The sequence below is a fragment of the Athene cunicularia genome (genome assembly GCF_003259725.1).
Source record: "Athene cunicularia isolate RWA chromosome 1 unlocalized genomic scaffold, athCun1 chr1_part1, whole genome shotgun sequence".
Taxonomy (NCBI): Eukaryota; Metazoa; Chordata; class Aves; order Strigiformes; family Strigidae; genus Athene; species Athene cunicularia.
This window is the reverse complement of record NW_020799091.1, coordinates 119,085,012-119,103,931: the sequence shown is the minus strand read 5'-3', so window position 1 is coordinate 119,103,931 and position 18,920 is coordinate 119,085,012. Positions and strand designations below refer to the sequence as shown.

The following is an 18,920-nucleotide window of genomic DNA, read 5'->3' as shown; positions in this document are numbered from 1 at the left end:
CCCCCCAGAATTAATCCAGGGCCCAGGCTTTATTTTTAACTATCTACACAAGCAAGCCACTGCAGGTGGAGGGAATGTATTTTGGCAAGAGCTTTTTGTGAATTTGAGACATATATATATATATGAAATGTAATTTCTATTGTCCTACCTGCATGAGTGATGCTCTGGGCCACCTTGTCTGAGGAGTAAGCAAAATATATAAAACATACACATGTGTATGGAGAGGCAGGAAGGAATATACACAAGCAGATGTCTAAGCAGAACGAACAACACTGCACTGAGTTTCCTTGGCAGAAACAACCTGTTTCAGATCACACAGCTCTGTTAGACACCAAGACCTAGGCTGGTGTAAGACAAGACCTATAAGGGCCTCAGAAGTTGATCTGAAGCAAACAGTGCTTATGGACAGCCTATATATATATATATATAAATACAGCAAACACAGCTCAAAAATACAGCCTATGTTCCCCTTTTTCAAACCCCATGGTACGTACTTCTGTGTGACATCAGTCATGTCAGGAAAAATCTCGATAGTTTCCAGTCCACCAAAGCATATACAGAGTCCCATCGACTCATAGGCAACTGTAGAGCCTAAGTAAGTTCTTTATGTGCAGCCATGCTGTGTTATTAAGGAGAAATACCACACAGGACCTGTCAAATGGGGCATTGGTGATACCATTTCACACACACACCACCACCCCACCATCTCCCCCTGGAGTTTTATAGAGGTATTATTCGGATTTTTCTCTATGTTGCTACTCAAGGTTTAACACAAACTCAACTTTGTGGTTGAAGAAGGTAACATCTTCAGATTTGTACTACACATTCTGAACATCTATCAGTTTGTCAATGATTGATATCATTGTTTATCAGTTTGAATGTCCTAAAGTCTAATTTGCTGTGTCAGGCATTTATCTTTCTTAAACATTATTTCAATGGTCTTATTGCAGAATGAAGGGAAACTCATTTTATGGCCTGATTTTCTCCTTTTTAAATATTTTAATCACACATTGTTGAACTAAGTAAGCATGCAATTTTAGAAGTATTTTTATGCAAGTACAGAATGCAAGACTGAGACTTGTATTAAGATTCTTTTCCTTTTAAATTGTACTTGCATTTATCTTAATTTTCATTTAGGTAGTTCTTGAATTTTTACTTCTTTTGGTTTTAATTAAAGCAGGACAAACCTTTTATATTTGCTACATGATAGTAGGGAAAACAAAAAAAAATATACAACTGAAAAGGAGCAGTGTGGAACTCTTCACAGGGGGTGCAGATGCTCAAAAATTTTATGAAACGAGCAATGTCATTGCCAAGTCCACATGCAGACAGTAAATGAGCTCAGGTATGTTTTTACTTCACTGCAGGCAGAACTGCTGAACTGTTGAAATGATCTCAGCACAGAAGACAAACTCTTTTTCTTTCATGAAGCACATTTAGATTAAAGGTACAAAATTTAGGTGGATACATCACCAACCATTGCTGCCACCACTGATAATATATGGAACCTAAATTTACCAATGTAGGTCGAAGCAGAGAACATTGACAGAACAAAGGTCCAGACATAATTTATTGTGACTAATTTCAGCTAGTACCAGTCAGAAATGACACATGCTTCTATTTATTTCATTTGACATTAATAGCCATTTCTGAAGAAGTGAAAAAGTAGTGCATTATACTCATCCTTTCCAACTATCCCCACACTCCTTATCTTTTCTTCAGTATGTTATTGTGTATGCATCACTAAAGCAAGGCTATGACCTAAAAGCTCTAGTTTTCTACTGCAGCAATTTTGTGCTTACTCCTTTGCCTTCAGTTGCATCTCAAGATCTGACTTCCGACCCTCCAGGAATTGGACAAAATGACTGTGTTATTGTTATGAGACATACTCCATAATATTAAGAGAGCATCATGCAAAGTCCCAATGGGCTACTGAATAAAGCAATCATTAAAAGTCTTTAGATAATGTAGTGCTTCGACACATCCAACTGGTGCAAAACTCTACAATGTCCAGTGGGCTGCTCTATACACATCTGGATTATATCCCATATATTACTTTTCCTTTGAGGTTTTTCTCCTCAGCAGTACTTAGCTTAATCCCTCAGTTCCTTAAAAGGCCAGTCTAGCTGAGCATTTAACCTACATGAACGCATGCACTAGCCTTACAGGAACAAACTTTCATCTTGCTGTTACGCAATTGTCAGTAAAGCCAGATTGCGAGTTATTCTGAGAAGTAAATCATGCAAGTATAAGCCACCTTTCTGTAGCATACACAAAAACTACCCTAGCATTAACTAGCTGAAACCAGCTTTTTCCAGCTAGACAGAGACACAGTATTGACATCGATGTAGGATTATGAGATGCATTAAATTATTTAAGTCACAGCTTCAATTCTACAGATGTTCATATTTCAGCATAGTTTTGCTTTAATCTAGAAAGGTAGTGTAGTTAAAACAACCAGCAGATATCAAGGCTCTGTCTTCCATTCCAGATCAGCCCCAAATTAAGAAATCATTTCACAGAAACAATTGTTGCACAGCAAAAAAAAAAGATTAGCCAAAGCTTGTAAAAAGAAAAAAACTTTTTTAGCTTCTCGTGCCTGGGCTATGCTCTAGAAAACAAACTTAAGGCAAAATTTTCTATATTCTTATCAGTGGGAAAACAGACTGAGAAATAGGCCTAATGCTAGGCCAGCAGCTGAAATGACTGCTTCTGCACATTCATCAGAAAAACGAGTTCACCAGAGAACGAGTCAGAGCACCCCTGCTAGATCCCTGCCTCAAGGCATCCTCTGGAGAAGCCTGTCCCTTCTCTGGCCACGCGGGAGCCTCACCTGATCAGCTAGATACCCAAAGCTGGTGCATTAGTGCAGCCCTGCCATCCCTTGATTCCCTGTCCTGACACAGATGGCACAGTGGGGAGGCGAGACAGCCACAGTCAAATCACCGCATCGCCCCGCACTGGATCAGCCTCTCCCTGCACAACAGCAGCTCTGCCCAGGAAGCGGCAGAACCCGCTCACATCTCCTGTGCAGGAGGGACGCGATGCTGGGTTTCCCACACTGGGCCTTAGGGGCTGGACTTGATCCTGGGTTGGGTACTTTGTCTTATTACAGAACATTTTAAAAGGTCTTAATTTTATTCTGATGTGTACTGGGAGGTCTAGTACATTTTTGCAGGAAATAATGACCTTGCCTGTTGGCAATACTGAGATGGCTTGCTGTGGTGCCTCAGGCCCTGCCAAGACCCGAGACCACGACGCCGTTGTCCCTCCCCCACCCTCAGACTGGACAGGGCAGGGAGCAAGATCGGGGTTGGGATGGGGAAAAAATTAATACAACAGTGTAAAAAATGATAAACCAAACAACAACAATAGCAATAAGCAGTATTAACAGTGATCAGGACAAAAGATATACAGAGCTATACCAACAGGACAGAGCAGCCCCATCGCGCGTGCTCTCAGGGACAAAAGCCACACACAAACTGTTGTCACTCTTGGGCGCCCGGACCTGAATCCCTTCCCACTGCTGGGGAAACTCAACCCTATCCTAGCTGAACCAGGACACTTGCTCACTCCTCTTGATGGAAGATGTCTACAGTTAGATGAGATATCTTCTACCCATCACAGCCAATCATGGCTGTGTTTTTATATGACTCTGGCTTACAGACTTCACATCTTTAACTACAAATACTCTAAGATGGCCAAAACACTCTTAGGATAATTTTGGGGTTTTTAATATTGCCAAAATAATTTATATGAATTTATTCCTGATGCTCTATTATCCAGAGCAAATCTGCTTGCTTCTGTGTCATTGATTCGGTCCCATATCACTCTCTTTATGCTATAAAACAATATCATATCCAAGCACAAGACAACTTTTAGAGGAAAAGATATAGTAAAACCAAAGTTTAAACTGACTGTGATAACATCCCATCCTAAAGCTATGAACAATCTGAAGTAATATATACTGGGATAAAAGCAGTGTATTTTTGAGACAGATGCAATACAGCCCCACAGTGAATTAAGTTGGATGAAGTTTGCCAGTTGTCTACTGGAGCCCCTTTAATGCCTGTCACAAAGCACTTGATAACTTTTGTACAAAAGTACCACATTAATCACTCTGATCCTCCTCTCAGTCAAATGTTGAGCTTTTTGCATTGTTAGGTTGTTTAGCCCAGTGCATGCAGTGACTCTGGATTAGTGTTTACTCTAATTCCTCTCTGCATTTACTAGATTTCCTGAATGATCACATAGAGCTATACAATAGGTTTTCAAACCCAAACTTCTTCTGAAAGATTAATTTTTTCAGAGTCTTTGACATTCAAACTGAGATAACTGTATCTCTGAATTCACACTTCCTGATAAATAAGATGTGGTTCCATTCATGTAAAGAGCCAGTCTAGAGAATGACCGGTGCTAATGAGAAAGAATTGGACCCACAAGGTTTACAGGGACAAGATTTTTATTATTTGTTTTAATTTCCTCTTTGACAAGAAAAGCATATAAAAGTTTAGTCAATGCTCTATTCTCAACAGAGAAAGTTCTGAACAGATGTACACTACCCAGTTGTCCAGAAGGCTTTGGGGAGTGCTTTTGTTCAGCTCAACAGGACAGAGAGAAAACAATCTATTAGGAATAATTTTGTCCTTATTGTCTCAACTTTACTAATTTTAACATACAATGTTGTGGTTATGAAATTATTATGAGGATACCTAATTTGGGAAGTTGGGGGGCAGGGGAGTGGGTGTTAAGGTCTGTCAAGTGATAACTCTTCCCTGTAAATGAATTACTCATATTTATCATAGCTTTATGTGGCTTGTAAAGCAGGGAATTGAACCTGCCCGTTTTCCAGATGAGTTCAGCACTAGGTTGTTTGGGTTTGAATTGCTCTAAAAATAACAGCTTAGATTAAGTTCTGAGTAGGAATGGAGTAATAATTTGAACTGGTTTTCATTTCAGTTCAAAGACATGAAAATAACAGGTTAAGTTCAGGTTTACTTTGGTAAAAAAAAAAGCCACAATTCAGACCAGTTTTCATTTTTATTGCCTTGTTAGGAGTGTGAGGAGCCCAAGCAGCCAACTCCCTTGAAGCTGTTTTTAGAACACCTCTCTCAAAAAAGTTTTCTTTAAAACGCACTTCAAAAACATTCCACTTTTTTGGTTTTTGTAACAATGACCAGGACTATCTTAAAGCCTTTAGGAAAGGTTCTCAGGATAACCAGAAGACAAGTATCTATGGATATATCTCTCTCCCAAAATAGATTTCCCCCACTAAACCTCTTCAGGTAAACAGCTTGCATCTGTGCCCAACAGCCAACAAGGTAATGACATAAGCAAAAGTACAAGCCCCAGACTTGCTGAGATATTTTGAGCATGCCAAGCATGCCAGGACAGAGGTTCCCACACAAGAACCTCAGGATCTCTCCACAACACTCTTCTTCATGCCCTTTTGCACAAAGGTGAATTTTGTTCATCTTAGGTGCATGAATCAACTCCAGCAGCAGCAAGAACTGGAGAAAGGACCTATCAGGAGCCTTTAAAAAGGGAAAATTACTTACCCACATGACCAATCAGTGCAGGAGCTGACAATAAAAAGAAAGAAAAGGTTACAGAATGTCACAACTCAGCCCTGTTGTTCTCTCCAGAGAGAATAAAAGGCAAGGCAAACACAGATACTCACCTGCCCATTGTTTCCTTTGTATAGGACTGTTTCTAGAAAAGAAACAAACAAATCCTAAGTATATTTGAGTATCATAAGGTGAAAGGAATTCAAATGCGGTTTACACCAGTTTGCTACCTCCCCTGTGACAAAACAATTTTTTGTTCTATGTTCATTTGTTAAGTTCAAAATTTATTAACAAAGTCCCTGCTGAAAAGAAAGTGTGTCCTGCATTTCCAGAATACAACTAAAACTCAATAACAGATGCTGTAAAGAGCACTGGGTTTCTCAGAAAATGCTCTCTTTTCTGCATTTTCCTGCATTGTTCTGCAGGAACAATGTTCTCTCACCTTAGAGGAGGCTAGCAAAGATCCTTTCAAGCAAGTGGTCTTAAAAAATACAATATTACTCCTACTTGTCTATAGATTTAAAACAATCTTTCTGAAAGTACAGTTACAGCTTAAAGTAACATAGCAGGATTAGTCTGATGACTTTCTTTAGGGTTATACAAGTGACAGGGATGACATTTTTTCACTTATTGGTGTATAAAGGCTAAGGCAGGGCTACACAGTTCATGTTTTTTCATCAAAATTCTTGTGATATTAGTGCCATTGGTTCTCAAGAGGAGTCACAGGCATTTCTGTGAGGAACCCCACAAGAAGTAGAGGACAAACTGAGCAGTTTGCAGCATGATAGCTGTTGAGGAATAGTGATGTATCCTGCTGCTGTACCAATGTGAACAGAGTATAAAATATTTGTAGATTATTGGCCAGCCACAACATTTCTGTTTCTCTCTGGTTTGGGGAAAAAGGGATTATTTGGTAGTTTGTTTAATGGCCTGGCTTTCTTTACATAATCAAGGCAGATATATTTTTCAGTAAAAACACAAAGTAGATCAACTCAAGTATCTTTGAAGTTTGATTACAATAAACTTAACACATACTATTTCCACTTTGAAAGCTTCTCTGCGAAACACTCATATGTATTTAGTGACCTAAGGGTTGTCACTCTAAGCTATCCTGGTTATTCTTTTTGTAAAGGCAGGGTAAAACGGCAAAAGAGATTTTTTGAGCAGGTTAGCCTGCTCATTCTCTTCACCTGTGTTTCTAAGTTTCTAAGAAAGTGTAAAAGTTCAGTCTTTACTGATTTGGAGCCACATCAATGACTACCTTCCTCTTCTTTCCAGGACATGTGTGGACAGTAAGTGTGATCACAGCTGGAACAGCAGGCATCCTGAGGAAAGCTTGCCAAAATACTAATTTCAGTCAGTTTGCTTTTCAGCATGTCCTTTGGCTAACCTTTATTGAGCAAATCCATTAAATAAAGTATTTGGAGATACTTTAGTATGAAAAACTAATACACAGCAAGACCCGTTTTAAATGACAAGGAAACTAATAAGACTAGGTAGTCTCCTGAAAAGTCTAACTCAGGGCTGCTAAAACTGTACTGGACTTTGGGTGGGGGTTTTTTAAGGACTCATTACACTGCTCTATACTGTGCTTGTACTTAGCTTTAGTACACTGGGATCTGCAAGGAGCAGAGAGCGATTTCCTCTCTACAAGCTTTTGGAAAGTTCTGTGTAAGTAGTAGCCCACATAGGAAAAAGCGTTTGCTCATTAGAAAAAGATAATTTCTTCCATATTCAGTCAGTCAAGGCAGTTTGTACGTGCTATTAAAAACTAACACAGTTATTAGGGACCCCACAGATCTTTTTAATACCACCTGGTAGTCTGTACTCAGCAGCTGTACTCACTGGTCCATAAAGGCTGTTAACAGCAGAGGTCAGCATAGTCCTGATCAGTTCATAGAGCAAGGAAACAAAGACGCCCCAGCGAGGGGTGCCTTGGCCAAAGCTCTGTTGCAGGGCAGCCTGAGGAACTGGTATCACCCAGCTTTCCCGAGCCTGAGCCCCAGGACTTAATCAATGTGCCTTGCTATTTCCAAGTCTTCTATTCAATAAATCACAAGAAGAATTTATAAGAACCAAACCTGAAATGCCAAATTATTATTTTAATGGCCACATGACACACTGTCTCCATATCGACATTAAAAAAAAAAAAAAAAAAAAAAAAAAGCAAGCATCAAATTACTAAGTACTCATCCAGTTTTGTAGTAAACTAGCAAAGCCTAACACTGTATAATTAGCTCTGAATGACAGCCTCTGTGTAGGGTAGCTGTATTATTCCTTAATTCACCTACTTCAGGACAGAATATTGTCTCTTCATTGCAAATCACATCTGTTGCGCAATAAAATAATTTTAACAGATTACATGCTTTAAGTGACTGTTTAAGTGACCTGACTCATCACCATGCTTTCTCAGACAAAATCTCCCACTGGATTCCAAAGCAGCTTTGAGAATTAACGGTGAAGACTGTCACCCTTACATTTGCTTGCTATATAATGCTGTGAAGCTATTGCAAAACCAAAACCAACAGAAAGCATGAACTCTAAATTACAAATGAGTTGATGAAAGAATTATCAGTCCCATATGCCATATGCTAATGCAAAGCTTGCACAGAGATTATCATCTTGCAGCTTTATGTCACAGGTAAAATCTTAGGTTTTACAGTAAATTCAGAAGGAAAGTATGAGCTTCACACCCAGTCTTCAGTTTCTTACAGTCTACAGAGGGCTGAAAAACAGATCCACAGATTCTGGATCAGTTCTACAGACTGAAATATGAGACTTGAATTTTATAATGTTAAACATGTGGGGTTTTTTCAACTGAGGATGTGAAAATGAAGCATCCTGCTATTGCTGAGCTGACACAGTCTGCAATAGTTTGTAGTGTGATTGCCTTCCTCTCTTTTAAACGTCTAATTTGCATTGCTGTCTGGGGTGAGGGCAAGCAGTGACATATTTGAACTTCATGGCAAACAAGCACCTTTTTGCCCTAATTAGAAGCCAAGGGCTCTAGAGTTCTCATATTGGCTTGGTTTCTCATTTAGTACAGAACAGCATTTGCCAGATCACCTCACCTCCTTGGCTCGGTTCCTTCATTAACAAGATAGAGTTATAAACATACCTACTGCACAAGGATCTGCAAGGATTAATTAACATCTTTACCCTTTGAATACTTGATCTATAAATAGTTCTCCATAGCAGCAGCAGTCACACCAAAGCTCAAGGGAATGGCTTTTATTCAGTGAAGCTACCTCTGGCAGATGCTTTGTATAAAATTAGTGTTCTTGAAGCAAGACCTTCATAACATTATTATACCAATTCTTCTAAAGCCAGGAGCTGAGTTTTGTGTCCGTTGCACTAGCACTTCCTGTTCTTAACAGACTGCAGTTAGTTTTATATAATGCAAAATTATCACAAATTAGTAAGAGTCCATAGCATTAATACAGGTTACCACAATACCACAAATCACGTAAAGTACCAACCGGATAGATGAGCTGCTGTTAACTCATGAGCTTGCAGAAAAGCAATTATATAGGATACTCCCGTCTGATCCTGAGAGATGATAGTTATACACAGAAGACAAAATATCTTGGAGATAATTCCAGGCAAGAGAAAAAGGTGGAGGAAATGTCAAGGAGATCTTAAATAATCTCATATTAGGTTAATCCCATCTGTGAAGGACTGTACCAAGCATGTTTGATTTAACTCACCCGTACACATCATTTCCAACAGGAAAGCTGTACTGAGAAACAATTCTCTCCTCTGCTTGTCCTGATTCCCCTCCCTGATGCATAACAGAACGATGCTTTCATGGAGACAAGGTCAAAGCACTGGGGAGAATTGAAGGAAACAGATGACAATGTCTGGAACTGAAGCTGGAGAGAAAGGCTAGGATGGAGAGCAATGCTCTGAGGCACAGCTCTCATAGGTAAGGGGAAAATATGGTCCACAGTGAGTAAGAGGAGAGAGAGCAGGGAAAGCTTAGTGGAACAGAGATTGTTTTAACCATGTTCCACTTGAAATGAAAGCCAGAGATCCATGGAAAGGTGTCAGAAACAACCTCAGGGTCCAGTCTATTCAGGAGAAATCAGCCCCACAGCAGAGGTGAACTCACAACATAGAAGTGATTCTTCAGTGTGTGTTAGGCAGTACTATCTAGAAACAAGGTGCAAAACAGGGAAAACAAGGAAGAACTACAGGTTTGCAAAGTAATGGAGCTACTCAGACAAGGATGATGAGGATGAAGCATCAGTTCTGAGCTCTGCCTGGAAAGAGATGAGCACAGGCTTCACATCTGACAGTTTCTGTGCTGTGGCAGGTGTCAAAGAGAGACTGAAAAGTAAGATTTTGACTCAAATTGGAAGAGAGTGACCAGAGAGAACTAACACAAAGAACTTAAGAGATGAAAGGGAGATGAGAAGCAACTGTACCTAATTAATCTATTTGCATATGTGTGGTGAAGGTTTGGGGTTTTTTCTTTTTCAAATTAGAGAAGGCTAAAACTTGCAATGCAAAAGGAAAGAGCCAAAGTCAACAGAAGAATACTAGGTGTGGGGATACAAAAGGGGGTGAAGGAAATCTGACATAATGGCTCAAAGGAGAACAGAAGACTTTTTTTTGCACTCATGAAGGGGAATGTGGGATGTGACAAGATCTGCTTTTTTTCCAGATTTAGAAGAAACCAGAGAAGTTCTATAAAAAGAAAAAAAAAATGTTAAGGTGTCTAAGTCATCAATCAAAAAGATACTGGAAACTGATTAGGACATTTGATTAAACAGAGAAACGCAATGGTTAGTAAGGAAGATCACAGAACAGGAAGAGGAGAGAGAGCAGAAGAGGTCTTTCTGCCTCAGGGACCTTAGGAAGACAAAACCATCTACTTTGACACGGTCCGAAACTACAGCACCAGGAGTAAGTGGTTACAAATGACTCACACCACTGGGGTGCTACACCCTACCTTTAAGCACAGCTCAGAATTCAGGCAAAGTCATGTATTTTACATTGCTAAGTGCCCATTTCAGCATGCTAAGGAGGTTTTTTTTTTTTATGCTACCCATTAAGAACAGAACAAGACAAAGCCATGCAAGTTGGTGGCCCTCTTTCCATGCTTTAAGCACTCTGATGAACAGAAAGGTCACAACCGTTATAACGGATGTGTGGCAGTTAAACAGCTAAGTATGACCATTGGTATTTTTGGTTCTTCTCATCCATCAAGGAATGCTATCAGACCTATTTCATGATATCCACTGAACTAATAATTCATACAGACTGTCTCCTGCAGCTCTTTGTGGTGGCAGATACTGCTGAGGCACGGTGCTTCGTTACCACATGGGAAGAAGCTCTGTGCAAACAGAGACCAGGGTTAAGCAGCGGCACGGCCCTGACTCGTGTCTCTTGCTCCAGCAGTAAGTTACCTCTTCACCATCATCTACACTTCCCCTGTTTGCTTAGGTCTTTTCTCTCCTTTGGAAATAAGGTTTCCAAGACTGCCACAAATAATAAAGGCTGAGGAATCATGGAGTTTGGAGATATTCACATGCCAGCAGGAACTTGGCAGCTACACAGCAAGACCGGATGTATTCTACATCTTGATTGTCACATTTTATTCCTCTAGCCTATACACACAGCAGCCTATCAACTTGTTTTGCTGAATAAAATAAATTGTTTGATAGACACACCAGCATGAGTTAAGCTCAGAGCACACTGGCAATCAAAAGGGTATTAAACAAGAGGCTGTAAAATTACTCAAAGTCATCACACATCAAAATCACCAACACTTCTTTTTTCCCCACAGCCAAAGGCCACCTTCTGATACCAAAAAGCCAGTTGAAGAAAAAACTCTCTAAGACTCCGAATGAGAGCTTTAGAAAGCAGGCATTCTTTATTGCAGCGCTGGGTGCATGGGGGATCGCTTCTCCACAAGCGTGCACACCAAGCCCCTTAGATTTACCACTTAAATGCAGGTACCTTATACATATTCATAGGATTGCACAACACAAACATACATGTTTACCATTAAGGCGTGGTTAGTCCAAAAAACTTCATCAGCAGTTTTAAAAAAATCATGTCACTCTTGTGCCTGCGCATCGCCTCCAGGTGGTGGTCTTCGGGGGTCTTCAGGATGAAGGCCAGTAGTCTTCCTCGTCACCTTTTCCCTAATCGTTGCCCACCTTATCTGAAGTGTGATGTCTGTTATCTTCTGTGGCCAATCCTTTGGGTCATACAATGCACTATCTTCTGTCGATATGGTTCCACATCTTCTGCCCTTGGGGCCTTTATCTATGTTTATGCGAGTTTCTTTCTTCGTTCCTACAGCTCAGAAACTCCTTAGCTTAAGCAGACAACTCTTAGGCCTACTACAACCATCTTAATGGTTACGTGCCAAGTTTCTTAACATTTCATATATCACTTCAAAATGTCAGCATGTGCTGTAGCTTAATGTTATAATACAGTTTCTATTAAAAAACAGCTGAAATCCTACTTTCAAGATGCACATGTGTCTTATGCCCTTGTTTTCTGTTATATGTCAGGTTAATTAAAAAAAAAAAAAGTAGAAACATTTAGAAACATTAAAGATTTTTTTTTATTCCATAGGAAAGAAATGTATTTTTTTCCTCCTCTTCTAATCACAGTACATTTATGGATTATATTCATAACGAGATCTGACATTGGGGTTTTTTTTATATGAACATACATACTACTAGTATGTGAAATCACCTGAGGCTCCATAAAAAAAATGTAAGTAATAAAGTTATTTGCAAGGTAGCTATAAGGTAAAAAGTATTCACTAGTATCTTTCAGCAGAAGCTGAATGTTTACAGTGTCTTATGCACATTGCGGTTTTGGGGGGTTTTTTGTTTGTTTTAAGGAACCACAGACTATATAAGGATGTTCTTGACTTTACATCTACTTTTTTATAACCTCTTGAAAATAGCTTTGTTCTTTTTACCACTCCACATTTTTCATACCTTCATTTTTTTTAACTTCGTTCCTTCACAATTAAACCTTCAGTGTAGCATCTTCTAATGTAATTTGGACAAAACATTGCTTACAGGATAGCAGGTGTCAAAACAGTTCAAGCAACTACTTCAGAACTGCTGCATTATTTCAGTAATTTATAAAGTCAAAAAATGTGCCCAGCAGCTATGTGGGCAACTCACGAAGAAGATCATATGCCAGCTGCAAACACTCCCACGAACAGCATAGATTACGCTGGTTTGGCAGCAGCACTTCAATGTCATAGCAAAAAGTACAAGGGTCCTGGGAAATCAACAGTTACTTTCACTTCTGTTTCTTCCCTCTTGGATTTTTAAAAAATTATCTAGCACAAGTGTGAACACAGCCACAGTCACAGGGCAGAGTCGGGGCACGTTCCAGCAATATCAGAATCCTAGACACACATGTCCCAGTGTATAGAACGACCGTGTGAATGGGATGAATGAGGACATTCTACGTAATAGAGTTACACTGCCCCTGAAACACAGCTACACAGTCAGAAACTCAAGCTATGTTAAATTTATATGAAGGGTTTTATGACGAAATATACTACAAGCAAATCTTCCCTTTAGACTAGAATTACCTTCTCTTTTTCCATTTCTGACAAGATTTGAAAAGTGATGGAGAGATAACATAATTCCACACTTTGTAAATCAACTTAATATGCAAAGAAATTAGTTAGGCTAGTATTCTTCCTATGTAAAGTATTTTCATTTAATATGATCAGAGGGAAAGTAAAATGAAAGAATTTGGTGGGAAAAGAAGAACATTTAAATTTTTTTTAATGGTTAGCATAAATCTGTTCATCTGATCCTTCTGAAAATCTGGCAGGTGATTCACTTTAAGAATTTGATGAAAACTTAATATATGTATTATATCTTACTGTATAACATGCATATATATATACACACACGTGTACAGGCAATCACACAGTGGCAGGCCTCAGTTCTCCAAAAGAGCATATGGTACACAGCTTGCTTACCCACAGCAGCAAAGCACTGCCCTCTGAGGCACACCTCATGTACTAGTAGAAGCCATCTGATGGCAAAAGAGAAAATTCCAGCTATGTATGCCTTCACCTCCACCAAATGAGTTGGTTCTGACAGACTATTACAGACTGAACAACATTTTTCCTGAAGAAAAAAAAGAGACCTGAAACCAAATCTGGTCTAAGCTCTATTTGATATCCAGTAAGAAAATGTGTCAAAAGCAAGAGAAATAGATTTTTTTTCTTTACATGAACTAAGCCACGCTGGAGCAGACATTGTAACAGGTGTTTCACAGTGATTACCAGGGATTAGAGGAAAGGGTAAGAAATAAAACCAGGAAGGAAGGTTATTAAAAGTGTCATTTAGTTACACTGCTCAAAAGAGAAACTCCACACTACAACAAAAGCAGCACGAAAGCAATCATTTTGCCAAGTTATTTATTACTGAGAGCAAACCCCACAGATTTATTTTGCCTAATTTTCAGATATGCTGAAATTCTTTTGAGAGGGGGAAAAATTCATGGCATGCAGCATTTCTAAAAATTGAATTTCATGATGCTATCCACCAAAAAGTAATATAGAAACGCACTCTAGAGTAAGACTCCAGAAACTGCCAACATTCACAAAAGAAGTGGCAGATCACCACTATGGCAGTAATAGCCTATATATACACCAAAAGAAATGCAGAAATACTTTGATCAGCTGCAGGCTCTAAACTAAATTCTTGAAATTAGTCACAGAAGATTCACAAACACTGGAGAGCAGAGGAAGACTGGAAACAAGAGGTATTTAATGAAGCATGTCATGGCCAAAGAACTACTGCCAACCATACAGACTGCTTTTCTACAGTGCCAGGCAGAAGTGAGTCTTCCTTTTAAGCAAGCGAGAGTGTGGACTATTCACACGTATCAGACATGCACACTCCAGAGTACTGTGCAAGCTGTGAAATGATGGCAGCCCTTTGCTAAGAAGTGCTCAGCACTTTATAGTTCAAACCTAAGGAATGAAAACAAAATACATGGCAACAGCTGACCGTGAACAAATGAATGAACATGCTGTAATGAGAAAAAAACAAACAAACAAACAACAAAAAAACCCCCACCACCAAAACCACAAGGGAAAGGCTTAGCATGGAACTCAGTCAGTTTAGCTGGTGAAGGTGGAAAGAACGAGAGGACAGGACACAGTACTATAGAAAGTGTGCTCAGTCCCACAGGCTGAGCTCCAGGGCTTACCACCACATTAGACTGGAGCAAGTAACTAGCAGGAGGAAGGATGTTGTTAAAAGCAGAGTTGTAATCGTTGCATCTGTTTGGACTTAATGTTCCCAGAGCTGCTTTAAAGAGGTTTCACACTCTGACAAGCATTTCTCTTATGTGCTCGCGCACAAAAGAGTGAGTCAGTACTAGAGTTAGCAATTAAATCCACACTCTGACCTATATTCAAAAACGTACCAGCAGACCTTCTAAAGCTGGCTGATTGTGGGATGGGATACAGTGCTCTTGACTTCAGTCTTTGGTTCAAATTTAAATTGAGTTCAGGCTTGTATTTCAGAAGACACCTGATAGATTCAAGGCCTTTTATGTGGAGCACAGTGGTGACAGCATTCAATCCCCTTTAACACAGACTAGTCTCCCATCAAATCAGCCCAACTGTCACCTTTTTACCAACTGTGCTGAAAGCAACCAGAAGGATGAACAGTCTTTTTCCATTGCAGTGCTGAAGGGAACATATCCATCTATGGGAGAGAGGAAACCTAAATTACACATAAACCGTCTGAATAAATCGAACAGAGCACTTTACCTGACTCTATTGTAATGCCGAGGGGCTATACCCAAAAAGGTAAAGCAGCAGTGGGAAGTTAGATGCATCATCCTGCTTCCAAGAACCATCTCGATTCATTTTAATAAGCTGCCACTATAGATCATCTCACTGCCAAAATCTTACATAAAGCAATGATACATTCACTGCACACATAAAAAGTTCACGTTAATTTCATTTGTCTCCACCTTTTTGCAAAGTCTTCCAAGGACAACAGTACCATCAGACATCACAGAGGCAAACTCTGACTGGCATCCACCTGTGAAGACTAACACGCAGGCTCAGAAAAAGCCCCTCTCTTTATTATTCACAACCCTTTCCATACTCATATTCCCTAATGAACATTGCTAACGTAGGAGTCCATAAAGCAGAAAGGAAAAATGTCAGCATATCCACACTAGCGGAACATAAATGTATAACCCTGTAGAATCTGTAAAGACTTATCATAGCTTTCATAAAACTACTCATCCATTAGCTTGCAAAAACAGAAGACATTGTGATCTTAAAGATCCATAAGCCACCCTACATTTGAAGACAGCCTTTTATCCAGAGAAATTAACATATCTACCGTATCTTAGATGCATACAAAGCACTTAATTTTAAAATTCACAAACTCCTGAAAAAAACATCTTCATTTTTCATTTCAGATAGGCTTCTTTAGTTGAACATAATGCTCCTTTTATTTGCTTTAAGCTAAAATGAGCTTGCTTCAACTGAAATAACAGCAAATATACCAAGATTCTCAGCATTTTTTTTTTAATTAAATTGTTTCACACTCATACTCTGATTTTAACCTCTACAACTCCCCATGGTGACAATGTTATCAATCGTCTTCATAGGACACCAAAGCATTTTATATTTACAGCCACACTCAGTCAGGCTGCAGTGCACAGACATCACAAACCTACAGCAACGTAAAACATCAGATGGGTCATTTTTCCCTACGCCTTGATAGCATCAGAAATACAGCTCAGAACTTCACACTTTGAAGAGCCATTCACACCAAAGGCACAGCCTGCCTCCTGCCATGCTGCTTTTTTCAGACAAGGGGTCTTAGACATCACCTACTGTCAGGATCATACCTACTGAAGACAATGTTCTCTTTGTCATCATTCCTTTTCCCTCCATCAGATCAGCTACAACTCTGGTTTTGGAACTGATCTCAGACCTACGGATCCAAGAGCTGGGATACTCATGCCTGTCCATTTTAAGGGCTGTACTCCTGCGATATGCCAAGCTGTGTTTTGCAGTGGGACATTATGCCCTTGCTCACGAGAAAACACCAACTGGGAGCTGCACACTCACCTTTACAATCAGACTCCGGTGTTCCTCAGATTGACTGAAGTTCGTGCCTATTTCAAAGATACTCATCATTCCTTCCTCACACAGGCTCATCCAGGTGAGATATTCTTCACGCTCTGGAAGCCTATCCCAGAATATCTTGAAGACCTCCCAGACTGTTTCCTGACACACTGTAGGCACAAGAAAGGTCTGGTGTTAGTACAATAGGAGTGCTTCCATGGCATGGGTGGCCAAGATAGTATTGTCCAAATATTGTATGCTTCTCAATAGATTAACATATAGAACACAGTGACTAGACACCAACATGTAAATATATAAGGCATCAATGAGGCTGACAATGAAGATCTGGTGGATCTTCCACACTCACACTACTTCCCTCCCAGCTTTTTTCTCACTGAAGTAATTAGTTCCTTCATTAAAGAAAAAAAGGAGAGCAAGAGAGATAGCACCTGTCTCCTAACAACCATTAAGAACAACGGTATTTTTACTGAGTGAAACTGCCTTTGATCAGTGGGTCAAATTTTTAGAAAATTTTGAAAACCAAAATAGTATGGCAAATGTCCTCACAGAAAGTAGAGCTGGATCTTACTTAGTAAGAATGACGGTGGCACTGATCAAAGTTTTAGAGGCTCAGTCAGTAACAATTCCTTTAGACTCACCTTTACACGGAATCTCAAGTAAGTTTCAGAAATTATAATTGCATTAATAATTTGAAAAACAAGGCAGGATGATGACACAACAATTTAATATGCCAAGAAATAAATCAATCTCTAACCCTACTGTAATTATGCACTCAGAAAGAACTGGACAACTCTGAATGAACAGACAGTCTATGAATTAAAAGTTAAACTGTCCTTTACTACACCAGCTGCTTTAACTTCCCAGTCTTGCATGTGCTCTTTGTCAATCAGAGCAGTCATCCACCTAATGTTCAAGCAAGAACCTCTCTGTGGCCCAGGATATCTGGAAGAAAGGAAAATTTATAGGATTCTCATGTCCTGGAAGAGAAAAACGTTAAAGGAGAACAACTCTAAAAATCACTCGCAGCAGATATCAGCCTGGAATAGTAGCAGACAAACCTACTTTGGGGCCTTAATTGGATTTCACTACTTATATAGACACATTTCAGCAGAGGAATGCTTTGCATTCAGGGAAAGCCCTGACAACATAAGCAAGACCTGACAGGAGACTGACCATGAAACTATCTTCAGAAAGTCATTTTCTTCAGTCAGCTTAAAAATAAGCTCCAGGCTGCCAAAACCAGTACCTTACTGCTATTTCTTCTTGATGCTCTGTATTCTGAATTCCAAAATCATTTAAATGCACTTGTGTAAAACTTAACACACAGATCACATATGGAAAGATACCTTCATTCAATAGGAGAGGGGCATTCTTCTTAAATGCAAAGGCTTTATAAATAAGAGCCTTAAGGAACTGTTTCACATTCAGCTAGCACTCTTAAATCTTCACTGATTCTGGCATGCTGGATGGTACCATGCAGAAAAAGCTCTTTTCTCCACTCCAAATTTCAGTTTATCAGCGCAGTTGAGACCATTTCTTCATTGTGGAGTTCTACAGACACACAGATAGTTCTCACTTCCATGCCACGCTGCTGACTGATATCCTACACAGAGATTAGCCTTAGCTCATTGATATGTATGGCTAGAGAAAGAGTCCTCAAACTCTGCATTATTAACTGTCAGTAGTACATTACTGCTCTAGCACCCCTCCTGCTTCCAGGTAGTTAACTTAATCTGTAAGACACAGTAATTAGATAAGGAGCATTGGAGATGATTCCAATCGTTTTTGCTTATGCATCTTTATTAATCAGAAATAAACAGCCAAATTTACAAGCACCCACGCATCCTCTCAGGTTTCCCCTCAAGTTGTGCTTGCTTCCTCAGCAGCTGAGGAAGCAAACTCTTTGAGGCAGGGACCACTTTTCTATATGACCTCTGCACAGACCTCAGGCAGTGAAGCCATAATCCTGCTCTGGGATTTCTGCTGTAGTACTAATAAGCTTCCTGAAGCAGAATGACATTTGTAGTATCCTCTCTACCATCCTACTCAGAAGAGATGGGTGTCCAGGAAAAGACCAAAGTCCAGTGTCAAATCCAGATGCCTACACTATGGAATACCACTTGCTTAATTTCTTTTGATGGTACTTGTATCCTGCATTCTGACTAATGGATCTTTCTCTCCAGGTGCAACATTCTACAGCAACAATCCTGCAATTAAACTATTCCCTG

The 18,920-nt window shown here is 39.6% G+C and overlaps 1 protein-coding gene across 5 annotated transcripts in view; it reads right to left on the bottom strand.

Annotated features, from left to right (window-relative positions):
- IMPG2 (interphotoreceptor matrix proteoglycan 2) overlaps positions 1-18,920 on the bottom strand; it is a 62,872-nt gene that overhangs the window by 33,204 nt on the left and 10,748 nt on the right. For 3 of the 5 annotated variants that reach the window (XM_026845027.1, XM_026861522.1, XM_026853300.1), the window contains exons 3-6: positions 16,675-16,841; positions 5,681-5,712; positions 5,559-5,582; positions 149-178 (exon numbers count right to left, since the gene is read on the bottom strand). In XM_026845027.1, the coding sequence (XP_026700828.1) occupies positions 149-178; positions 5,559-5,582; positions 5,681-5,712; positions 16,675-16,841 (253 nt within the window). The remainder of the gene's footprint in view (positions 1-148; positions 179-5,558; positions 5,583-5,680; positions 5,713-16,674; positions 16,842-18,920) is intronic. The other 2 variants (XM_026867869.1, XM_026840937.1) reach the window with 1 other exon arrangement.